At 49.2% G+C, this 25992-nt stretch overlaps 1 protein-coding gene and 1 long non-coding RNA gene across 4 annotated transcripts in view; one reads left to right on the forward strand and one right to left on the reverse strand.

Moving 5' to 3' along the window:
• On the reverse strand, positions 1-15819 carry Siglec15 (sialic acid binding Ig-like lectin 15). Of its 3 annotated transcripts, none has more exons than XM_087593277.1 (7): positions 15592-15819; positions 9472-9660; positions 7511-7570; positions 6752-7135; positions 5678-6049; positions 4625-4655; positions 1-1820 (listed from the first exon to the last, which is right to left on the reverse strand). In XM_087593277.1, the coding sequence occupies exons 4-7, from the start codon at positions 7110-7112 to the stop codon at positions 1694-1696; spliced, it is 891 nt and encodes a 296-aa protein (XP_087449403.1). In that variant the 5' UTR covers positions 7113-7135; positions 7511-7570; positions 9472-9660; positions 15592-15819; the 3' UTR covers positions 1-1693.
• LOC147999886 (uncharacterized) overlaps positions 15691-25992 on the forward strand; it is a 23410-nt gene continuing 13108 nt past the window's right edge. Inside the window, exon 1 of the long non-coding RNA XR_015643082.1 lies at positions 15691-15726. This is a non-coding gene — a long non-coding RNA (uncharacterized LOC147999886). The remainder of the gene's footprint in view (positions 15727-25992) is intronic.

Consider the following 25992-nt stretch of genomic DNA (forward strand, 5'->3'; position numbering starts at 1 on the left):
ATTGTCTTAATTAAATAATTTGAAGGGGGATCTTTTGAGGTAGAAAGATCCACCTTTAATCCGGGCCACATCTGCTAGCAGCAGACAGACAGACATGGAAGATGGATGCTTTCCCTCTTGCTTTTGCTTGCGACTCCATTTCTTCACTGCATTAGAGCCCACATCTTCGGATTCTGATGTCTACTGAAGACTACCTGAGACATCCAGCCTCGTGGGCTGAACTAGTGGATTCTTCAACTTTCCTTGGGTAGGCAGGCATTGTTGGATTAGCTGGACCACTGGAGCCTCCTCCTCTCCCTTTCTCCCTTTCCCTCCCCCCCCTTCATAGATTTATCCCATAAATCCTGTCCCTCTAGAGAACCCTGACTGATAGAGTGCAAGATAAAGACCATTTTTAGTCACTGATTTTAGGGCTTGTTGGTGCAGGACAGCCTAGCTCGTCCTGACCGATAATGATGCCTCCTTCGGTTTCATAACCCTGAAAAGGAATTCCCAACACCACACAGTGTGTAATTAGTAGCTCGTAGAATTTTCTTGGCTCTGAAAGACAGCTCCAGAGACCAATGACGCTCTAATCCACATCCTTATATTTTTCCTTGGTGACACAGGTCCTTCATAGAGACACTCTAATGCTCCTACCTGCAAGCAGGGCCAGACGTCAAGCCCTGTGCTTCCTTAACAGTTCTTGACGGATCCTGAAATAACTATGAACTGTCAGCACCCTTGGCAGAGTGGGAAGCCTGAAAACTGACTGCCCTCAACACAAAGATACTGTCCCCAGAAAAACATGGTCTCCTTAGCCTCCTGTCTTGTGGCTTACTCGGTCCCAACTGCACCTCTGTCCTTTAACAGGACCAACAAATGCACACTGAAGTGCAAATTAGGAAAGCACCACTCTTGAAGTTAGCCTGGCTGGGCTTGGGCAAGTGGGGAGACATTGCCAGTCCTCCTGGAGGTTCACATCCTGGGAGGGGGTGCACTCCAGAGAGAGGTCAGAGCCACAGCTGCCTTAACCACTTAGACCCAGACGCCCTTCAGGTCTCCCGGGTTTTGACACACAGCTTTCAGACGCTTTGAGACTGTGGGTCTTCAGTCTTCTCTCGGTGGATCCCAGTTCAAGGAAGTGTGGGTCAGCTGAGATGATCACAGGCGGCTGGAACAGTCTGTGTGAGCTCAGGAGGCAGGGGCTCCGGGCTTCTTCTTGCTATAATGGTTCCAAGGATTGCTATCAGTTTGCACAGCTCCCGCCTCAGGTGGTTCTTGGGAGTCCTTTGTTCTCCAAAAAGCTGAGCAGTGCCACACCTACCTACAAATTCAGCACGTCCAATGGCCCACGTTTTAGCTAGAGTTGGAGTTGACGAGGTCCCTTCAGATCTTCAGGGAGAAGCTGAGCCCCAGATAGGTCAAGGAAGTGTCCTGGTCCGCACTGCAAGTCCATGACAGAGCAGACAGGAGCCTGGACCTCCAGACCTTATGGCTAGTTTCCTGTCTGCTTTACTATGTAGTTCGAAGTAAGAAAAAACAAGAGGAGTTTTTCCAGAAGTTTCGTGCTGAGACTTGTGTGGGCATGCATATACGTCCAGATTGCTGGCAGAGTACCGTGGGCAGGTATCCTGGTCCCCTTGGATGTTGCCTGGCCCACAGCTGCCAAGGAATTATGAGCTGTACAGGTCTAGCCTGGTGATACTGTCCTTTATTTTTCATGGTGAATGACTGGATGATGGTGGTTAAGGAGTTCCTCACAGCAAACTCGTGGCAGCTGGTAGCCTGGGGGATTCATCTGGCTTAAATTTTCGTAATTGGACTCCTGAGCCTGAGACCTACAGACAAGAGAAAAATTGACTTACCACCCAGTATTTCAAGAGGTCCCTGACTTCCCAAGCTGTGCCCCAGCGACAGGTCAAGGAAGATACCATATGGGAGGCAGTGGAGCCAGAACCAGCAAGGTTGGTGCGTTGATTAATGTAAGACAGGGGGATGCTGCTGGTGACAGCTTCCTTGACCAATTACCTTCTTCTACAAAGTGACGTTGTCAGAGGCTTCAGAAATCAGCTCCACATCCATGTCTCAATCTCCCAGGTCTGATTGCTTCCCAGACATCCCTACCCCTAGCCTCCCAGCCACTGTGCAAGACAAAGCACACACCCTTCCCTTACTGGGTTCCCTCCTGGTCTCTGTGACTAGGACTCAACTCTAACCCTGGGTGCTCTGTTTCCCTTCATTAACCTCAGAGAGTCCCTTCCCCCGGTTGCTGTCAGAACAGAAGAAACAATGGCCTCCTTCTGGGTCTACTTCTTGGGCTCTTCTGTTCAGATTCAACCTCTTATGCGTGACCCTAAACCATTCCGAGTTCCACCTCACTCAGAATCACCCCAACCTTGCCATCTCGACCCACATTTCCATGCTCCCCTATACCTGTGTCCAGTCCAAATCCCACCTGGCCTTTCTACTCACGGTTTTCTGTTGCAGGATATTTGATCACACTGGGAACCCCGAGAGATTGCGTTATTTACTGAAAAAAAAAACCCTGTTTCTAATTGTGGCGCGGCTCAACCCTTTAGCACACACCTTCAATCCCAAACAGTAAAGGTAAAGTGAGTTTGTAGAAGGAAGCACCCGTGTTTGAAAGTGACGTCTAATTGAGTGGCAGTTTTACTGGGACAACTGTACAGAGACAGGTTGAAGAGAGAACAAGTCACAGTGAGAAGGAGACAGAAGATTAGAACAGATTGTCAAAGTTAGTATGAGGCCAAGCAGAGCGATTCACTCAGAAGCTGAGAGGGGTCAGATTGAAATCAGTCAGCTGGGAGAGGAGTTGGAGCCTGAACGGCTGAGGTGAACCAGCCGGAGCTCAGAAAGAGCTAGAAAGGGTGAGCTTATTCAGCAGTGAGTGTCAGAGGCTGAAAGCATTCTAGGCCTAAACCAGCTTGTAAGAGGCCAGAAGCTTCCAGGACTAGGCCTAGGTTAGCAGACGGAGGCAGTGAGTATCAGAGACAACAGTTACCTCAGGAGAATAAAAGATAGTTCTACAGTTTGTACTCTTGGACGTCCCTATCACCTTGGCTGCCCCAGACTCCAGCCTCCAGCTTGGTGTCTTCAGGGCCCTGTCTTCAAAGAAAATACCCAGTTCTAAAGCAGTCACGGCCACCTGGCTACCCACTGGGGTGGCTTTACAAATCTCCCTTTACGATCTCAGATGGCCTTTGTGCAAAACTGCACGCACTGGAGCGCGGGCTTGGATTTCCTGTCTGTTCATCCACGTTATTACCTTGCCATATCGCAGGTATTCGGTGAACATTTGTTAGGTGTGTGAACGGCAGACAGTGATGTGACTCTGGTCTTGTTGTGCACCAGTAAAGGAAATGCATATATGGTGGGCTGTCAAGACTTGAGAAGCAGCTGGGAAGAGTGTGCTCCCAGCCAACGCCAGGCACAGTGCTCCAGGCACAGTGCTCCAGGCACAGTGTTCCCAGCCAACACCAGGCACAGTGCTCCAGGCACAGTGCTCCAGGTACAGTGCTCCCAGCCAACAGCAGACACAGTGCTCCAGGTACAAGGCTCCAGGCACAGTGCTCCAGGCACAGTGCTCCCAGCCAACACCAGGCACAGTGCTCCAGGCACAGTGCTCCAGGTACAGTGCTCCCAGCCAATGCCAGGCACAGGGCTCCAGGCACAGTGCTCCAGGTACAGTGCTCCCAGCCAACGCCAGACACAGTGCTCCAGGCACAGTGCTCCCAGCCAGCACCAGGCACAGGGCTCCAGGCACAGGGCTCCAGGCACAGTGCTCCAGGTACAGTGCTCCAGGCACAGTGCTCCAGGCACAGTGCTCCAGGCACAGTGTTCCCAGCCAGCACCAGGCACAGTGCTCCAGGCACAGGGCTCCAGGCACAGTGCTCCAGGCACAGTGCTCCAGGTACAGTGTTCCCAGCCAGCACCAGGCACAGGGCTCCAGGTACAGTGCTCCAGGCACAGTGCTCCAGGCACAGTGCTCCAGGCACAGGGCTCCAGGCACAGTGCTCCAGGCACAGTGCTCCAGGTACAGTGCTCCAGGTACAGTGCTCCAGGCACAGTGCTCCCAGCCAACACCAGGCACAGTGCTCCCAGCCAGCACCAGGCACAGTGCTCCAGGCACAGTGTTCCCAGCCAACGCCAGGCACAGTGCTCTAGAGCTGAGTTCTTTCTCCATCAACAAGGACCCTTACTAGACACCGAAGAGGAAAGAGTGGACTCTGGGTTAATGTCTTTCTAGATCCTTCATCTAAGTTGAGTTTTTGGCGATTTTGTTTGGGAAGCAGTCAGTAGTAAGCCTTGGAGAATGAGTCTTCCTACAATGGCATCCTTATGGGATGCTTGAGCCAACAAGGGGTGGCTTTAACTTTTGGGGTCATAGACACCAAGATCCTTGTGTACTGAATGCAGTAACAAGTTAGCTTGGCCTACTGTGGTGTGCTGGAAGGAGGGGCGGGGTGCTTTGGGTATGACCCGGGCCCTGGTCCAGCCTACTACCCTAGTCTCGCTCTATGCCTGATTGTTCTCCTTGTACACCCAGTCAGTTCTGAGAAACTGGCATCCCTGGGCCAATGAGACAGGCAGAGGTGGGTGGGTGGGGTGGGTAAGTACTCACCGTGGAGGGGTGTCCTGGGCAGCCAGGTGATCTGTGTGAGGGACACGGAGAAAGAGGAAGTGTGAATTTGCACAGTGGCCTCCAGCCTACGTGTCAGTTGCACACTTTACCCCACCCCACTGTTAGAAGTGGACCCCAGGAAATGCAACATGCATCAGACGGCTAGCTGGCTGGAGGGACTTAACATGGGGTTAACTTGACAGAGGCAGGTGTTAAGAGAGCTGTGGTCCAGCAGAATAAAACTTCCTTTCTGGGGACCCTGAAACGCAGCATGTTTGATAAAGTTGAAGAACCAGGAAGAATGGCAGGGTCACAGCAAAGACAGCAACTGGGGCCCAGAGACAAATTCTCTGTTGCATCCCTGGAGAATTGGAGGCTGGCCTAATTGGTCTGCCAGGACTGAGAAGGTGCCTCCCTTTCTGGGGTGCTCAGCAGATGCCGCATCAAGGTCAGAGGCAGCAGCATGGAGATTTTCTCTAAAAGTGGTTGGGCTCCCGGGCCAGGTGTGCATTTATGTTTTCCAAGCTCGTTGTGTCCTGAAGATTCTTGGTTGAGCTCTCCTAACTTACTAACACCTCAGAATTGCAGGCTATCCTCTGCCTTCTGCAATCTCTGGGGTCTATGAGAACCCTTCTCACGGGGGTACTGCAAAGATCTGCAGGCTCAGCCTCTTACCGGCCCGCAGAGAATCACATCGGAGCATCATTGTGGGAACACAGTGTGTTCCCAGCATCATGGTCCGTAACCTCAGGACCTCCAGATGTTAGTTTAAAAAGTAAGGGAGAAACCTGAGGCCCAATCTTCACAGAACACTGATTTGTGTTCGACACAGGACTGTCTCTGTATGACTCTGCAAAAGGCAAGATACTCTGCGGTGCCTCAGTTTCCTAGCTGCAAAGAGCCCCGCCTCATGGGTTCCAGGCAGAGAGAAGGGAACTGAGCCGATGCTGGTGCAGAAAGGTTGTTCTGCTGTGCCAGGTCGGGTGAACGGTCAGAAAGTGGAGGGAGCCCTCTCTTCTCCCTCACACCCACCCAGATCTGGGGTGCACCCACCTCCTCGGCGGCGTGTGGCACGAGCACCCAGAAGGCCAAGCAGCAGCAACGCCTTGAGGCCCAGAGCGCCCAGCAGGAGCGCCAGGGTCGAGGCTGCGGGGGCGCCGTGGAAGCGGAACAGGTAGACGCTGGCCTCGGCGCGACCAAGGCTATTGGCTGCCGTGCACGTGTAGCGGCCATCGCGGGTCAGCGCGGGCAATTCGGCGGTCACCTGGTAGCCGCGACCTTGGCCTTGCATGGCAGCCGAGCTGTTGCCCAGGGCGGGGCCGGACCAGGCTAGGGTAGGCGGCGGCTCCCCCTCGGCCGTGCAGAGCGCGCGGAAGGCATGCGAGGTGCCAGGCAGCACTGAGATGTTGACGATCCGGGGCGCAGCTGCGGGGAAGAAGGTTGGCGTGGGCCACCGCGCAGAGCACAACGCCCTGCGGGAGCGTGAGAGCCGACGGTTTGGTTAAACAAGGGGTAGCGCAACCCTGCCTCGCTCCCCACTAAGAGGAGGGAGGAGGTAAGGGGGTGCCAGAGCTGGGCTCCTGGGCTCCAGGATGCCTGGGTCCTATTGCAGCGATGGCCTTAGCAAGCTATTTCTCTTCTCTGCCTCAGTTTCTCCGTGTGTAAAATGGTGATCACAATTGCTCCTATTTTTGGGCTCACTGAGATTTGGCAAACTAATACAATGTGTTGCTTGAACTCCTGGGTTTGCAACTGGTGCACACCAAAGGGCCACAACACAGGGAAGGGCCAGTTGCAGCGTGCTCTAGGGACAGGGGATGCACAGGCTTGGGTGGAGTAGGTGGGGTGGGGGATGAGAAAGCCTTCAGTGCGGGTGGCGCACTTCCTGCAACCCTTACGGTCTTTAGAATTATTATTTACTTGTTTTTCAAGCCTTCCTTGGCCAACTGCCGGTGTCTGCGAGCATCTGGGCACCACTCACCAGCCCCAGCCCAGCGACTCCTGGGACCTGAGTTCTGCATTTCTACCAAGTTCTCAGAAGCCTCCCTAACACCCAGTACTATCGCCCACGGGACAGGAATGTGGGGAAGTTGGGATCCACACCCCTCAGCCGCCAGTCCGCCTTACCAGTCACGTGCAGCCGGACCCCATGGCGACTCTCATAGCGATCGTGGGCGTCGCCGGTGAACTCCACACTGCAGAAGTAGCGTCTGCTGTCCGCCAGGGCGAGGCGCTCGACGCGCAGGGACAAGTCGTTGCGGCGCGGGTTGCCCAGCAGGCGGAAGCGGCCGTGCAGGCTCAGCGCCGTCTGGCACAGCTCGCTGCCCGGCGCCGCGGTGCAGCGGAACACTTGAGGGCCCGCGTACGGCTCGCCCGCGCGCCAGATGGCGGTCAGCGGCCCGTCGTAGTGGCGGTGAGGGTGCGTGAAGGTGCAGGGCAGCACCGCCATGTCGCCAACCTCCGCGCTCACCTCCGCGGGCACCTGCATGGACCAGCGCTGCGATGGGGCACCTGCGGGTCAGGGACACATCAGACTTAGCCTAGGGGGACTGGGTCCTTAACCTCTGGTGGCATCTCCACTCCACTCCACTCCACTCCCAGAGGCAGGGCTGCAAACACTAGGACTTAGGTAACACTTCATTCCTTTCTGCTGGAACCCTACGTTCTGGCTTTAGAGGCATCTCCCTAGACCTGCTATATCAAGACTAAGTGGGGAAGGAGGCAGACTGGAGAGTCCCCAGACCCTTCCTGGAGACGATGAGACTCATCCTGGCATGTGACCTAGTGACCCACACAGGCCTTTAGTATTTCTCCCCGTCAAAAACAGTTGCCGAGATGCTCTGGTACCCCGTGTTACAAGACCCCTGAGATGATAAAATCACTTACTGAGCTCCTCTGTGTTGAGAGCATTTCCCAAAGCGTCTCTTCGAGTTTTTACAGGTGATCCTAGAGATAAATGAAGAACTGAACTGAGGCACAGAGGAGTTAAATAACTAAGGTCACAGTTAGGTTGAGGCAAAGTCAGTGTTCAACTCAGACCTGCCTGGACCCACAGCCTGCATTATGGTGCCCTAAAGGTAAGAAGCTGTGATTCACCAGAAGGCGCTAACAGTATTTGCAGAAGAGAAACCGAGGCTCTAGGAGGGGACAGTGCTTTGAAGCACAGGCGTAGAGTTGGTAGGAACAAGTTGGTAGGAACAACGGAGCCAGCCCAAGTGAACTGCATCCTGGCGGGCTACTTAAAAGGCCAGCATTCAGGCAGAGAAAGGAGAGACCCGCACGGTGGATTCTTTACTGCCTCTGTGCCAGGGAGCACTGCATTGCCCCTCCACACCAGGGGTTCTCAACATTCCCAATGCTGCCACCCTTTAATGCTGTGGTGACCTCCAACCATAAAACTATGTTTTTGCTACTTCATTCCTGTAATTTTGTTACTGTTATGAATCATAATGTAAATATCTGACGTGCAGATGGTCTTAGGTGACTCCAGTGAAAGGGCCAATCAACCTCCAAAGGGCTTGCAACCCACAGGGGAGAACCATTGCTCCCACCTCACTTTCCCTAACTTCTACTTGGTGAACCAGGCTCTTCAGAATGTGGGGCCAAGGACTGTGGAAGCTGAACCCCGCTTCCAGTTCACCCAGTGCTGGCAAACCACAGGGTCCTGTGCTGCTGCTGTGGGGGTGGGGGTGCAAGTGCTCAGCCTCAGAAGTTTATGCCAGGGGTGGTACCTCCCCAAGAGGAGGCAGGCGGTTGAGCCTGCCTAGCTGGTGCCCTGAGGCACAGTGCACAAAAGGGACCTTTACAGGGAGCCATTTGAATTGTATTATACACAGTACCTTTATTTATACCATGCCATCTGTCCTGAAAGTACCCAAGAGAAGAAAGACAGGGGAGAGAGTGTTATAGATGTGTAAATGAAGGCCAGCATCCAGGCAAGTAGGAAAGAGAAAAGCCAGTTTTTCCTGATGCTAAGCCTAGTGCTCTTTGTGGTTGGCAAGCCTCATTGGGTTCTTGGGTTGGGATACCCTCAGGCCACCACTGCTAGGCCATCTCCTGTGGTGCTCACGCACCTGTAGTTAGACAGGATACTCACTCCTGCAGAGAGCCTCCCAGAACCACCACTCCTGCAGGAGCAGGTACACGTCCATGCAGAAGCTCATTGCAGGGCACTCCTGGACTCACTACTGTTTCCTGATGGGACAGGATGACTCACTGCCCCTCCCCACCTTTCCCTTCAGTTCAAGTCCTGTCCCCAAGTGACCCTTGTGAGCTGCACCTGCAGAGTGCAGTTCTCGCACACCCTGGGCTCCGGTGCTGAATGTCCAATCGGCTCCTGCTGTGGGCCCAGAGCCAGAAGACCACGAGTTAAACCACAGTTCATATTTCATGCGGCCCGTTCTTAGGCTTAATCTCTGGACAAGTTGAATTACGTGTTTGAATTCAAGTGTAGGGCTTGACGTTTATCCTTAGTTAAGAACTAGTTTGGGTGGCAGCCTTTCAAATTTGGGAAACCTGTGTGAAGGTTGTACTGATCCTGCAGGACTTCTAGCTGAAGAGAGTTTCCTCAGGTCTGTCTGTCTGTCTGACAATGTAGCTCACACTGGCCTGGAATTCACTGAATATTCCGATCTGACTTAAATTTACATCGGTCTTTTGCTGTAGTCTCTTGATTGCTATATTGCAGGTAGAAATCACCACGTACATCTGATTTTGCTCGTTGTTTGTTTGCTTTTGGATTGGGGGTGGGGGTCTCGTTATGTGGTTCAAACAGTTCTTGAACTTGCACTCTTCCTGCCTCAGCTTCCTAACAGCTGGGACTATGAATGTGCACCTTCAGCCCCTACCTTCCTGCCCCTTGTGACCTTAGACTTGAACTTCGCATCTTGCAGGCTCGTGGAGTCAGGCACTGACTGCCTGCACACTGTGGGCATTCATCAATTCTGCCAACATTTACTGGATACTTCCGCTCTCCGCGCCAGGTGCTGGGGTATGAACTGTGGGGACAAAGATGAACAGGGTACCCTGTCCTCGAGCTGGAGAGAGATCAGTGAACATGTAATTATGCTGTGCTCTGCCAGGTGCTCTGCTGAAAGATGCAGACAGTATTGCCTTTGTCTGAACATGCATGGTTATCAGCCGCTCGCCAGATCGCTCCTGTTCAACCCCTGTTATCTGATGAATCACCCTGGCCAGAATAGTCCTCTCTGAGCACCGAACCCAGCTCTGGCTTCTCTCCCCTGTACCCTGCGATGAAAGGGGGGTTAGGCTTTCAGAAGGATGGGGGCTGGTGGAAGGAGTCTATAGGGATTGCATATAGCAGGCAGGGGGTGTAGAGCCCGACAGAGAGGAGGTATGTGTGTGTGCAGAGTCCAGAGAGTGAATTCCACAGAGACCTGGGCTTAATGGTCTATGCTGAGGGGGCAGGGGAATCAAGCCATAAGATGTGACGGTGAAAGACATGGTGCTGTGTGCCTTTAGCCCCAGCACTTGGGGAGAGGATTATTAGGAATTCAAGGCCGGTTTTATCTCCATAGGGAGTTAACGATACTTAGGACCCTGTCTCGAAAAACTGGAAAAGGGAAGCATGAGATATGGATGTCAGAGGAGAAGAGGACGCACGATGGCTATGGAGGCCAGATTACTGAAGAGTGGGGGTTGTTGGGAGTCATTTAAAACACACAACAACATCCCACGGGATGTCATCACTGGCCCATTTTAGAGAAGGGGAAACTGAGGCTTGGAAGGCCTGAGCGACTTCTCAAGGTCAACTGGTGACTGAACAGTAACAGAGCTTTCCCTGACTGGCTCTGCCTCCCTTATTTAAATTCTTACCTCTCTCTCCCGGTTCCCTCCTACTTCTCTACACATACCCCACCCCTTAGTTGCTTAAGAAAGGTGCAAAACAATCTTTTGTACCCCAAGGGGGGGGGAAAAGGTTCATTTGATTAAACAAAAATAAACAAACTGCATAGGAACGGTTTAAACTCCAGAGACAGGGCTTTGTTTTTTAAGGCTTCAGGAGCTGATACAGTATCTCCTTGCTACTTCTCCAGCCTTCTCTGTGAACTACATGATACATCCAGAAATATTTTGGCCCACACAGGCTTGCCAGGCTTTTCTATCTGCTCATTGTAGTAACATTTGACATGACAGTAACATTTAAGGGTTACAGGGGAAAGCCCCCCAAAGGGGGAGGGGATTGCAAGAAAAAAAATAATTTTTGTCCTGAAATTTGGGGAAAATTTGCCGAGCTACCTACTCCTATGATGAACTCCAAAATACCACAGCAATGCCCAAAGTAGTCAGAGGTGGCCAGGATTCCAGGTAGGGCTGTGGGAAGGGCTCTGCTGTCAGGGGAGGCATGCTTCTGTTGTTTCAGTTGGCTTTGCCAGGAGAAAATGGTAATAGAGGCTTAACCTAGTCACTCTAACATCAGGCAGCAGGCCTCTATGAACTCCTCCCAGATCTTCATTCAGCTGTGAAATGCTCTAAAGTGTGCTCTAAATGTATGGCCCAGGTGGTGTTTGCTCTAGGAGCCAAAGGGGACACTGAGACCCTTTATTCAGAGGCTCTGTCTTGGCTCCCATTAGCAGATCCAGCGCTTCCTGCTCACTTGCTGAGTGGGTTCAAAAGAGACGCTCTGTCTTAGGCAGGGTCCTCAGGGTGGCCTCAGGGCAGAAGGTGAGAAGTCCTTAGCAGTATTGTCCAGAGAACATAGACATTTGCTTCGGCAGAGCTCCTAGCTCCTTGTATCTGGTGACATATACGATCCCTCTAGCAGCTCCTGACTGCCGGCTAAGAGGTGGCAGGGATGACTCCCAGACTGGGACTATGGTGCTATCTGTAGGGGCTCTCCTGTGTGTGTTGTGTCTGGAAGCATCCAGGGGTCAATGAGAGAGGCCCACAGCCCATATTCTGGATCAGTATCTGCATCCAGAGCTTACCAGAGATGGTGGTGGGGACATGCTAGCTTTGGTAGAGCAGAACCTGGGTGACCATTCCAGCCCTGGTCGGGAACATATAAACTGAAATGCTGGAAAGTGGTTTCTGTTTCTAAGGCCATTTAAGGCAACAAGGGATGACAGCATACATTCGCTGGAAGGAATCATCAGAAATAATGAAATCCCAGAGCAGAAATGATATAGTAAAAATGCCATTTACAGGAGGAAGCCATAGAACTCATGACTCACCATGACCTCCTGTCAGGCTGAGTGACAGGTGCTTCGTTAAAAGATGCCCAGGGATGAAATGACCAACAGTGACATTATGGGGGGAATAAAACCCAGAGAGCTCTGACTCATCATGGCCCTGCATCGGGCTGTATATTACACACAGATGAAAATCTCATTGTCCTCAATGTTGCTTTGTTTTGATAGTATGTTCCTTAGATGGGGAGGCAGGGCCTCCGGCCCAGGCTCAGAATTGGCTGCGGGACCTTAGGTGAGTCTCGATGCCTGTTGACTTGCTAGGTCCTCCATGAAAAACCATTTCTGGATGTTTACTCGAGCGACCAAGTCTTAAACTCTGGCTGGCTGAGCATACCGGTTCTTACTGCGGTGATGCCATTCCTCCCGGGGACACAGGCGGTTCATGGTGACCGCCCACCTTGCATTCTCTCTCCCTGACTTCCAAAAGTCATGGTCCTAGTATTCAGTAGGCTGACACAGGGAGATCTTAAATTCAGGGACAGCCTTGGCTGTATAAGTTCTGGGCCAACCTGGATTATATAATAAGACTCTCAAACAACTAAAAATTTAAGAAAAAAAAAAAGAAAAAAGAAAAAAAAAAAACAACCACCTTCACTAGATCTGAAAGCCAACACTGAGTGAGGTTGACAGTACATAGAATATTTTAGAATTATGTCCAGTTAAAAAGTCTTAGGTATTTAAAAGTAAGTTGCCTTCTAACCAGTAACGAGCTACTAGAAAAGGTTCCGCCTTCCAGCTCCTTCAGAGCTCTGCGTCATGTGACCCGCTGATGCCCCACATGCCCCTCAAGGGGGGCTTCATTTCCCACCTCCTCTAACCAGGATTCAGCCGGGGAGAGTTTAAGGCACTACCCCCAAAGGCTCCCAGAAGTAGAAAGACAAAGGAACTCAGCTGCAGAAGGTGGTCGAAACTGGATTAGATCAGAATTGGAAACCTTTGCTTCGGGTACAACTGACCAAAGATTTCCACTGGTCCCACGGTAAGGAAGGAGGCAGGAGTTTGCAGGGAGTCTGTGTTGACCATTTGTGAAGTGCTGGACACAGTCTCGCTGCTTCTCAGTCAGTGGTGGAGTAAGAACAGGCACCGTGCAAGCATCTTTGGATGTTTCCATATGATTACGTTAAAGGTCTACCAGATGGTCCAGCCAGGAAAATGAACTTCATGGTGGGGTAAGGGCTAAAGAATGACACTTTTAAAAAAAAAATCAGGTTGGCTATGGTGACCTTTATAGGGAAGTTCTCTGTGATTTGAGGGTTGGGCATGGAAGGAAGTCAGGTGGGGAGTCACAATGGACTGATTGTGCCTCGAGGAGGGATAGCATCACGTCCATGAGAACTGGAGTCCATCAACAACTTGTTGTGTTTCTATCCCTCTCCCCCTACCTACCTCCAGTGATTATAACTCCAGTGGACAGGGAGTCAGCCTGAAGAATACAGTTATCTGTATGGGACCATTTTTCTCAAAACCGCCTAGACATGCTGGAAGTGTGACTCCAGTGGTGGTCTCTTGGGCACTGCGGCACCCAGAGAGCCAAGTCGTCAAACGTCACCTACAGGTGGCAGGTCGAGCTGGAGTATGCTGCGGATCACTGATCACCTCGTTCCACCTGGCTCTCCTGTTCTTCAGCCATTTTTTTGTTTGACTTTGCAGGTGGTAGGATAGCTTGTCAGTGGAGAAAAGTTGCGAGGAGGAAGAAGATATGGACAGCAGGAATTATGTCTTTTAGCGACCGACGTGCCTAGAAGGTTCCAGGATGGGTGAGTCTGAGGGATGTGAACAGAAGGCCTGGTTGCTTTCCATCTCCTCTCAGGCATCTCCTTTAGCTCTATTTCTCCTGCCATGTGGGCGTGACATGGCGTGTCACCTGAGTTGATGGAGACACAGAGCCACAGGCTGGTCCTGTCCGGCATCTAGTGCCCACCACATGTAGCTGATCCCTGCCCTGGTCTTCAAGGTGGTTCTGGTTCTTTTTGCTTTGCTTCCCTCCCCTAAGGAGGCTTCCTCAGCTGAGCAGGCTTTCCCACAATGCTTGCTGGGAACAGGAAAGACCTACTCATTCAACTTTCCATTTCCTCCTGGCCTCAGTGATCTGGGTGACAGGGACTAGTTCTATGGGGCTCATGAAAGACAATGGCACGCTCACAGCTGATGAATACCAGGGCCAGTGTTTGAAGTTTGCACCTGATATCAGTTTTATGTCCTTTGCAATTCACTGATCTGCCAATCCAGGTCGGGACATGTTTGCCCCCTTAGACCCCACCTTTACAGAAAGATGTCTCAGTTGTATGACCTGGGGAAAAGACAGGCTTGACTGATTCCCATCTCCTTCCACTGTGTGATGGCAGGGTATACGTTGTAAGAAAGACGGCTGGATCCACACACACTAATGTTCATATATCAGTTCTACCTGACCCCACACCAGCAGAGTTGACTGACAGCTCAGAATACCATGACCTTAGCATACAGCACATGTGATGGCCATGCATGTGTGGAGCAGGCGCTGTTTAGAAATGGCTATGAGGAGGATGTCCCAGGCTGGGGTTGGTGAAAGGATTGCTTGGGAGAGAAGGGCTTCTGAGCTGTGTCTTTGTCCTTTGCCCCTGACACTCATTTACACTGGGCATTGGCAACGTGGGGTTCAGGGTCTTGCTGCCTGATTGTGACTCTGCAGGCCATGGATGGAGCCAAAGAATTTGCATTTTAACTAATGTGCTCCCCTGATTCGGAAGCAGGTAGACCTGACACCCCTTGAGAAGTACTGTTCCCAGGGAACAGTACTGTCCCCATAGTGTTTGTGATGGCCATTCCTGATGGTTAGCATGACTACATCTGGAACAAACTACCATCCAGAAATGGAGGGCACACCCGTGACCCAGATCTGGAGGCTGGAAGACACAGGCTTTTGATCCAGGTATTGATGTGGAATGACACAAGATTTTGATCTGGCCTTGAAAGCTTCTGCTCAGGGGTGGTAGTGCGCACCTTTAATTTGGGGCATACCTTTTGCTGGAATCCTACATAAGGGCAGCGGGAAAAGGAAGGGTTCCTCCTTCTTTGCCTGCTAGCGCTTACTTGCCAGCACATCTGTTGGAACCTACTTCTTGGGGATTCCAGTTTACACAAGAAGACCAGCTGAGACACCCAGCCTTGTGAGACTGAGCAACTAGTAGATCCTTGGGCTTCCCACTCACAGCTGTCCATCTGTGGCTTAGTTGAACTGTAGACTGTAAATCATTTAAACACACTCCCTTAATATATAGACACATTCCATAAGTCCTGTGACTCTAGAGAACCCTGGCTAACAACAGTGTTACCATTAGGCAGTTAGCACAACCTTTGTCTTTGGCCTGATTCCTCACATTGAGCAATCCTCATGTTTGTTCCCACACACCCACCAACTCCTTTCTCCTTGTCCCTGAAGCAGTTGGATGCCAGCAACACCCAAAGTCTGTCCAGAGCGTGTACCATCTTCCTCATTCCGGGGATTTATGCCCCTTGCAGGAAAAGATAGGGATGGCCTTTGTATAGTGGTGAACACTGGGGTTTGTGAAATCAGGGCACTGCCCCAAGTTACTCAGAAACCTAAGACAAGGCCAAGATTTGGTTCTCTGCCCCTTGTCACCACAGCCCTGTAGTCCGTAGCTTTTCTCCCGCACAGACCTAGAGGCCTGTGGGCAAACTTGGCTGCTGAGTTTTGAGGGGAGATCCTAGCTAAGATCTATTCTATATGACTCAGAGTAAACAGGGGACACTCACCCATCTGGAGCACACAGGCCAAGCAGGCCAGCAGTTGGAGGAACCCCTCCATGCTCTGACGCCTGCAGACCCAGCAGCCCTCTACCCAGCCAGGTCACCACAGAAAACCTTCTTAGTGTGCTGTGACAAAGGCAGGTGGGTGTGCTCTGTGCCAAGTCTGCAGGTCCATTGGACTCTAAGCAAGCTGGAGGAACTGGCAGCGGCAGTCAAGTAGCCAGCGGTGTGAGTAGCTAGGACCCGTGCGCTTTAGTCATGTGGGGAACAAACAGGAAGCTCTGGTATGAGTCTCCCTGGGAAGAGCAGCAGAGCAGAGGGGAAGAAGCCCGGCTTTGCTTGCCTCCCCTCCCCTCCTCTTTCCTCTCACTTCTCAACCCCTGCCCTATGTTTTCATCAACTCTAGATGGTTTTCTCTCCCCAACTCCCTTTATATTTTCCTCTTAAAACTATACTGTTTTCTGCAAACACTCCATCAGAGGGTTGAGGACCCTGTCCAAGTGGTAACGGAGATGTGGAGTTGTGGGAAGTTGTTGGGGTTTGGTAGAAAAAGATTAGAATGGCAACGACTAGCAGACGATTCTGTCTGTGACCAGAGCTCTCTCTAGAGGGTCTGTCTTCTAGTGTAGCATGTCTATGGTTATGGTTGTAAGGATTAACCCTGAAAGGAATCTCATTAACTGTAGATTTGGGGGTCTAGTTGGGCAAGTCATTTGGATCTCTCATAGGTCCCAGGTCAGACCAAAGCTTCTGGTTCTCAAAAAAATAAGAGGCCTCACCATCCTATGTGCCGTTGTGTGGCATTGTTAGGTATAGGCCACGGCCCTTGGGAAAGGGAAGGAAGGACTCTGGAAAATTATTTGATGTATGTGTTGTTGTGTGTATATGTGTGTTGTGTTTTTGTATGTGTGTATGGTGTGTGTTAGTGTATAAGTATGTTATGTGTGTATGTGTGTGTTGTGTAGGAATGTGTATGTGTGCATATATATAGTGCATCATAGTGTGTGAGTATATATGTGTGTGTATGTGTGTGTATGAGTGTGTGGTGTATGTAAGCGTATATGTGTGTATGTGGTGTGTATGTGTATTGTTTGTATGTATATGTGTTAGTGTGCATGAGTATATATGTGTGTGGTGTGGGAGTGTGTATGTGTGTGAATGAATATGCATGTATGTATGTGTGGTATGTGTGTGAGTGTGTGTATATGTGTGTGCTGTGTGTTTATGTGAGGGTGGTATGTTTATGTGAGTGTATATGTGTGTGGTGTGTGTATGTAAGTGTATGTATGTGTGTGTGGTATGTGTGGTGTCTGGTGTGTATGTATGTGCATGTATATGTGAATGTATATGTGGTGTGTGTGTGTATGTGTGTGTAGCATTTTTGTATCAATGTGCATTTGAGTGTGTGTGTGTGTGTGTGTATGTGTGTGTATACTGATGGTACTGGAATACCCACAGAGACTGAAGTGTGATGGCCCAGTTATACGGGTGAACTATACTTGTGTGCTTCATTCCACACAGAGGTCACAACAGCAAGGCAGGAACCTCATGTGAGTTCTTCCTTATGTTGGACAGCAGCGGGATTTGTAACCTTGAGGGGTAAGAGACAAAATGAGATGTAGTTCATGTGACAAAGGATTGTGAAAATGATGTTAGACCAAGGCTCTCACTATGTAAAGTCAGCCTGTCACTGTGGCAGGATGCCAACAGAAAGCTCCTAAGAGACTGTCATAGTGGTGGTTTCATTCCTTCAAGCATGAATGGGAGTTCCATCTTCCTAAGAGAATTTGTGAGGGCCAGGATGAAACACGCCTCAGTAGTGATGCAGCCCATGGTCCTCTCTGGATTTCACTGGCCTCCACCAGCCTTCGGCACAGTCTTGGTTCTGCTGCTCTTCAGGAAGTCTGTACTATCGGGTTAAAAAAATAGTCTTGGGACATGATGGCGATGGTGATGGTGATGGTGATAGTGATAGTGATAGTGATAGTGATGGTGGTGGTGGTGGTGGTGGTGATGGTGGTGGTGATGGTCATGGTCATGGTCATGGTCATGGTCATGGTCATGGTCATGGTCATGGTCATGGTGATGGGGGCAGATGTTCACCATGGCAGAGCGGGGTGTGCTCTCTGCCCTGGGGCTTTCTAGCTACACATACCAACTAGCCCCCCTTCCTCTTTCTCCATCTCCCCACTCTCTCTCCCATCCTTCTCTTACTCTTTTTATCATCTCTTTTCTCTCTTCTTTCAACTCTTACTTTCTCGCTCACACCTTACCTGGCCAGCCTCCTACTTACTCCAGTGTTATGGCAACAATGTCCAGGCTGATCACCCTTGAAGGACAACATTTGGAGGAAGGAATCTGGTTTACGAAAGGTTTGTGCTGAGGAAGATGGACAGGCTCAAGCCCTTGTCCAAGCTCCCTCTATGGGATTTAGGAATAGAGTCAGGTTCCAGCTGCACATGTAGCAGAGGATGGCCTTGTTGGACACCAATGGGAGGAGACGCCCTTGGTCCTGCCAAAGCTGGACCCCTCAGTGTAGGGAAATGTCAGGGTGGGGCATTGGGAAGGGGTGGGTGGTTGGATGGTGAAACACCCTCATAGAAGAAGGGGGAGGGGGAATAGGATAGGGGCTTATGGATAGGAAACTGGGAAAGTGGATAACATTTGAAATGTAAATAAAAAGATATCCAATTATAAGAAAAGGAAAAGAGTCGGGTCTTCAGCACTCAGTGAAAGAATAAATAAAAAGATATCCAATTATAAGAAAAGGAAAAGAGTTAGGTCTTCAGCACTCAGTGAAAGAATCATTTTCTTTGTCTTCTCTGCACAGCATAATGGTTCTGCACCCCCTGAAGCTAGCACCTGTAATTCTTTTTAGAGCGACATAGAATGTCTCTGCAGGTTAAAACCGACCTCACTTTACATGCTTTCTGTTGGTTGATGCACAGGACTTAAGACATGGAGAGGGGGACAGGGTCACCTTCAGGTTCTGTAAGGTTGAGGAAAGCTTATGTATCAGTTAACGTCTTCACCACCGTGGTGACCTTATCTTTAGGGTTTAGAATGCTGGGCAAAAGGTGGGGAGTGACGTAAAGGGCTTAGGGAAGGGCGGGAACCTTACAGGGCAGGAGAAGTTGGTAAACTCTGCCCAGGACAACTCCCCGAAGGAGTGGCTTTGCAACACCAGGGCTTCTCTTATCACAGCAGGCCTGGTTTACAACAAGAGTTCTTGAGGAACAATAAATGGAGTGGAAGTTTACCTGGTTACGTAAGCAGATGAACCAGCATTTGATATTCCCAAAACTTGGTCTGGGTTTCCAATGTGTGACATGTGTGGACAAGTGTAAGCATATATGTACCTACACACACACACACACACACACACACACACACACACATGTGTATGCACATGCACATACACACGAATATGTACACAAATATGTATCTATCTGTATATGATGTATATGTATATGAATATGTATATATAGATACACGTATCAGATTCTTAATTGAATGATATTTATGGCTCTATTACTGGACAGTAAGCTGATGCCTTCTCTCAGCCTCTCTGGGTTACTGGGTTAGGATCCACGATGCTTGCTTCTTGAAGTGCAGTGTTCAGGAGACAAGAGTTAACAGGACGGAATCGAGTTTATTGTGACCCTGAAGAGATGGAAGGTCCCAACCCACCCTTACAGCTCTATTGTTGGTACTTACCTATCCTGGAGGTGCACAGGACTTCTCTAGGAAGGGAAAAGCATTGTACATCCAGGTAGGTGGCTGTATGGTGAGCAGGCCTTTGTCACCCAGCGTGTGTATCCTTCGTTTTGCTTTGAAACACTTCAGTGGCCTCCACCCCATCGCCGGTCCTTCTTCCAGCTATTTTTCTTTTACTTGCTTTTTGACAGGATGTAGCATTTATTGGTGAGCACAATGAAGTCCAGGGCTTATGACCTCTCCAGGGGATCACAACTGAAGAGTTATTTGACCCCAAAGCCACTGGTGGTGTCTTTTTGGCGACCATGTTTTCAGATCTTTCCACATTCACGTTGATAAGGCCCCTTTCTTTGAGACGTTGATCTGTTGCTAGGGAACTTGAATTTGATCCTGCCTTGGGCCTAATGCAGATGGTAGATGGCCATGATGACTTGGCTGGTGTGAACCTTGGCTCCTGGATCTCTGGGGCTCCCCAATCTCTGGGGCTCCCCAGTGGTACCTGTGAACTTCTCTGAGCCTAGAGTGAGGACAGTTTGAGACACCAACATCTGGTGGAAAACAAAGTCCCCAAGATCCCTTTGGGCAGTATAAGCAAACGGCTACTTGCACTGCCAAGGAGGATGCCCTTGAGCACTACAGCTCCTTGTAGTTAGACATGTACTTCTCTGTAGGTTTAACCTCACATTGGTTTATATGTTGAACATTGTCAGGTCTGTAGAAAGGAAGACTGGGGACAGGCCAGACAAAGGTCACCAGGTGTTCTGGTTTCTGTATATAGAAAGGATTGTTTAGCAGTTAACATCTTAGACATGTAGGTGGGGCTTCCCTCTAGAATTTAGAACGCATCAAAAAAGGATTAGGAAAGGATGGGAGGGCAGAGAACAGGGAACGTAAGCAGCTCTGCTAAGGACAACTCCCCAAAGGAGTGGCCCTGAGCAACGGGGCCAGCTGCTTGTGCTTTACTGACAGGCAGATGGTATACACACTGTCTAGACTAAGACACTTCTGTCTGGGACAAATGTTAAATTGTCAAGACACCAGTACGATAGTCATGAACCAAGGCTGTTCTTGAAAAAATGAGTCTGTTCTTGTCTTTTTTTTTTTTTCTAGAAATTTCATGTATGAATGCACTTCCTGCAGAAGGTCTTAAGGTTTTCTGGATCCATACACAAATGCCTAAGGACCAAGGCGAAACAAGACTGTGGTAGTAGGACTGTCTTACTTAGGAGGGCTCTGTGTGCGATTTTATGACCTAGAGATGAGATGATGTGAAAGACATCTGTGTTCAATAGAAACCGTACTTCAGGCCTTTTATTTTAATCCCTTTCTAGGTCAGTACTTTGCAGTGTGATCAACTTTCAAGACACTGGACAGAGGAAGGCAGTGAGACCATTGTCTTATCATAAAACAATATTGCAGAAATGATACTCTAGGTGTGACGTCTTACTATATTGAAGCTCAGTAGATTAGATTACTGAATGAGTCTACAGTTTACCGTGGGCTTATCAGGATATAATCCCATCACAACAGAGGAGCGTCATTTCCCAGTTCCCCAAAGTATGCTGTTTCTCTTTCTATTTATGTTCCTTCGCCTCAGTTTTCCCCCGTAGTCTCTGCAGGGAAGGTCGGGATGTATGTGGTAGGGTCTTGGAGGGGAGTTGTGAACGAATGCTGGCATCTCGTGGTTCAGGGACCAGGGAAGAGACCATGTGTGCCTTGGTGATGGCTGTGAAGATTTATACACGCTGTACCCATGACACAACCTGCTGAAGGGTAGGCAGTACCCCTGTGTGAATGCCCAGGCAAAGGCAAGAGAAGGTTGGAGCATGAAAGAAAGATCAATTCTCGGGAGCGCGGGCTGCTCTCAGCCAGGTAGTCTGAAGCAGGCTAAATCTGGAGGATGTGAAGCTCAAGCCAACCTGTGTCAGGATCAGCGTGGGGACGGTAGTGACAAGGCAGACAATGGAGGAGCTGCTTGTGTCTTGAGGTAGTGGGGTTAAGGCTTCGGGCTGGTTTGAGTGTTTACTCCTCAGCTATGGCTGTTTCTGATCTTACCCAACTAGACAGGGCAGCGTTTCCATGCAGATACTCGGGGCCAGAGCAGACTTGGGCAGCTAAAAAGTCAGCTCTCTGCTTGGGTAGAGACTTTCTCTGATATATATATAACATGGGGACTTAGTGGGCCAAGCTCTTGCCACATTTAGGCTGGGAGCAGGGACACAAAGCTGAGGGTCTCTAAGTCAGGGTAAATGAGGCCTCGGCCTCTGGCTAGGCTCTGAGGAATGTTCCTCCTATGTCTTGTCAACATTTCCCCTTCTGTAGAAATGCTATTTTTGACCTTCTGTGGCATTTCCCCACTTCGCCTTGCCTTATTGGTCATAGCAGAAGGGCTATGGTGCCTGCCAGGAGAGCACAGCCTCCAGGGCAGACATCAGAGGAACCGTGTCCAACTTTGTAGTAATCACCAGGGGACTTTGGGAAACATCTTACTCTATGTGGAGAGACAGTCTTTCACTTTGAGTTCCATCCAAGTAGAATATACTTATTCAGATTTGTTTGGCTCTGTGTGTGTATGTGTGTGTGTGTGTGTGTGTGTGTCTGTGTGTATGTGCTTGTATGATATGTGTGTATGTGTGCATGTGTGTGTGCTCATGTGATGAGTGTGTGCACCTGTGTGTATGTGTGTGCTTATGTGATGAGTACATGCACCTGTGTGTGTGTCTGTGTCTGTGTATGATATGTGAGTGTGTGAGTGTGTGAGTGTGTGTGTGTGTGTGTGTGTGTGTGTAGGGTAGAGTTTGACATCAGGTCAATCTTTACCTTAGATTAGTCAAGGTCTCTCGGCTGAGCACAGCACTTGCCTATGTAGCTAGTCTCTCTACCCAGCTTGCCCTGGGGGATCCTCTATCCCCACCTTCCACACACTGGGATTACATGTGGACGTCCACACCTACCCAACACTTATATGACTGCTGGGGAGTCAAACTCCAGTCCTCAGATCTGTACAGCAAATGCACTGTCCACTGAACTGACTCCTAGTGTTCGATTCAAATCTCAGTGAAGAAAGAGTATGAGTCTAAGAACTAGACAGAAAGACACCCTTCAGATGGCCGAGTACCTGGATAGTGTGCACAAAGCCCTGGGTTTGGTCTAAAGCCTTAAATTACAGTGGGCATGGTCAGGAGAACATGGCCCATTGGTATAACTAATCAGGGCTCACGCGTGGGTTCACAGAGTGACCACCACAGAAAGCAAGGTCTGCACCAGGTCTCCTGTGCCCGTTTATGTTCTGGCTGTTAGCCTGATGTGTTTATGGACTCCTAACAGTGGGAGCAGGAGTCGGGTGGGGGTTTGGAGCAGGGGTGTCTCTGACTCTCTTGCCTGCTCTTGGGACTCTTTTCCGAGGGTTGCTCCGCCCAGCCTTTTTCTTGTATTTCCTTTCGTCTTGTTTGGAGTCCTGTTCTTTTCTGAAGAGAAACAGAGGTGGGGAGGAGCTGAGAGGAGTAGGGGGAGGGGAAACTGATCAGGATATATTGTACGGGAGAAGAATTTATTTTAAACTTTTAAAGGTGGGGAGGGGACTGGGTGTGGTGGCTCTCACCTGTAATTGCAGTGCTCCGGGGGTTGAGGGAGGATCAGATTTTTTTTCTAATATTAATCGTGGAAAAGAGATTCCCATGAAAGAGTAGAATTCTCCATGATTTTAATCTCTTTAGAAACATAGCAAGCCAAGCAAATGTTCTATTTTCTGTTAAAATGTAAACACATTTTCATTATTATTTTTCATCTGTTTAGAGTTTTGTTTTTTATTTTGCTACTCTTTCTAAACTAGATGTAATCATTTTATTTTATGTGTGAATGATTTACCTGCTTATATATCTGTGTACCACATTTATGCTTGGTGCTCGCAAAGGTCAGAAGAGGGCATTGGATCCCTTGGAACAAGAGTTACAGACACTTGGGAACTGCCGTGTGGATGTTGGAAATTGAATCTAGGTTCTTTGCAAAAGAGGCATGTGCTCCTAGCCACTGCAGTCTGTAAATTATTTATTCTTTAATAAAGAATTTTAGGCACTGTCTCATGGCTTGCTTGCCATCCACTGTATGACTTGTGGTGACCTAGAACTTCTATTTTCTTCCTCAGTCTCCCTGTATTAAGATTACAGGCACACATCAAGCATGTCTCATTATATCCGGTGCTGGGGATTGAACCCCGGGCTTTGTGCGTGCTAAGCAACACTCTACCAACTGAGCTACACCCTCAGCTCCTTTCAGCTTTGAGAAACAACACAATTGCTTAAAAAATACTATCATATATACTTTAGAAGACTCTTTGATCCGATTAAATGCTTTTTGCAGTGTTGCAAGATACAAAAACCAAGATATAAAAAGCCTTTCTGTACACTAATCATAGTGTATACATCACTGAAAGGGAAGCCACTAAAGACACGCCATGTGCAACAGCATAGAGGTAGCCATAGTTAAGGCAGTGTGACGAGAGAGAAGTGAATGATACACAAATGGGAAAGGAAGAAGTTACATGCCCCTGTTTGCAGGTGGCATGATCTTGTACTTAGAAGACTTTTGAGGCATGGGAAACCTCCCTCTAGAGCTGTGGGTCAGGGAGGAGGGTCCAAGAGACTCCCAGGGTAGTATGGGTTGTTTCCATCTCCCTTGGCCGCCTCTGACAAGTTGAAGGTAAAACGTTATTGCTGAAGATGTTACACATTTTGGATACAGAACTCGGAGAAATAGAGATGGAACTGCCCAATGGCCTCCTGAGGAGGACTGTTCCCTCACAGTATCAGAAGTAGCTATGCCAACTGCCAAGGGAGAAAAGCAATCAGCACTCCTACCTACCTATAAAGCCATAAACCAATGACCAACTGGGCAGGATGTGCTGCAATAGTGGTACGTTTATCTTGGGGTTAACCAACAGCTCCCTAAGGCCAAGAAGACACTCAAGAGGAGGAAATTCATGTCTGACACTCAACCAATTTTTTTTTGAGGAAACTCCATATTGATTTCCAGTTTGCCTTCCTACTAGCAATGAGTAAAGGTTCAAATTTATGACCTCATCTTCTCTATCTATCTATCTATCTATCTATCTATCTATCTATCTATCTATCTATCTCACATACAAACACACACACATACAAACCACACACACACACACACACACACACACACACACACACACACACACACACACACACAGTGTAACCAACTAGATCCCAGAAAGATCTTAGATCTTAGATCTTAGAGAAGAACCAGCTACCAGCTACTACTATGTCCTAAACCAATATAGTTTCTAGCTGTATTCTATTTTTTTTTTTTCGGAGCAGTAGCAGTAGAAGAGGAGGTCAACAAGGGAAGAGGAGAATGAATGGGAACATACATGTCATAACATGCATGCATCAAGAGGACAAGATAAAACCCAGCATCTCATACGTTAACCTAAAAATTATTAGTAAAATTTTTTAGTTTTTTTTCCAACTTAGAATGGCAGTGCATATTTGTAATGAAGCACCACTGAAGCTGAGACTGGAGGATTACAATTTTGAGAATAGTCTGGACTACATGGTAATTTTAAGGCCAGCTTTGGGTTGATAGCAAATAAGAAATAAGATATTTTATAGAAATGAAAGAGAAACGCTAGGCATGGTGACTCATGCCTGCAACCCCAGAGCTCTGGAGGCTAAGGTAGGAACGTGAGTTTGAGGCTAGTCTGGGCTACAAAATGAACTCTTGTGTCAACCCAAAGTGCAGATTACTCTTTGATATCAGTTTAGGAATTAAATATCCCTCAACGGAATACCACATTTCACGTAGCAGAGTAGCAAACACTTGACGGAAACCTTGTAAGAAGACTTGAGATGGGAAACGGGCTGTGAGCAGCGGAGGCGACCATGATGGTGATGTTTGTTCTCTCACTCAGCCGCTCTACTTCAGGGGCTTAGTTCTAGATCTCCTTATGTCAGTGGCAAAATATCGTATCAGAATCTTCTCCTTAGTATTGTTTGGCTGAGGAATGGGTTCTGAAATCTTAATGCCACAGTGGTCTTCGGGGGGCGGGGGGCGAATAAAACCGTATATTCCTTCCTTTATTCCAGTTCCTCTTAGCTCTCCTCTCTAGAACCCTCTCCTATTTTGCAGCTATATGGTTGCTCCAGATCCCGTGTCCTTGCTTTTCAGGCCAGAAAATCGGGCTTTCCTGTCAGGTTACGCTGGTAGTTACGGCATTAATTATATAGCTTTCTCTCTGGCAAAAAATGTCCTAAAAACGAGAAATTTGCTTCATACTATTTCCTTCCTGTGTTTCCTGTAAGTTAACTTCCTTCCAGTGTTTGCCTGTTTTTAAGTGCACTCTTGGGCCCGCAGCCCCGCCCACCCAGGACCCACAGCCACTCCCAGGGCCCAAGGCCCCGCCCACCCAGGACCCACAAAACCTCCAGCTCCCATCCCAGAGTAAGTTGTTACTGTTTTCAGGAAGCTGGTACAGTCGGAGATTACTCAGCTCCACTCATATGCAACTCATTTCAGATTCTGCTTTAATTGAATTTTAATTTTTGAGATAGCATCAGGCCATGGAGATCAGGCTGGCCTTGAACTCAGAACCTTCCTTCCCAGCTTCTTAAGCACTGGGATTACAGGTGTGCACTGCTTCTGGCTCAGTTTAATTATTCAGTT

The sequence above is a fragment of the Rattus norvegicus genome, chromosome 18 (genome assembly GCF_021556685.1).
Source record: "Rattus norvegicus strain SHRSP/BbbUtx chromosome 18, alternate assembly SHRSP_T2T, whole genome shotgun sequence".
Lineage (NCBI taxonomy): Eukaryota > Metazoa > Chordata > Mammalia > Rodentia > Muridae > Rattus > Rattus norvegicus.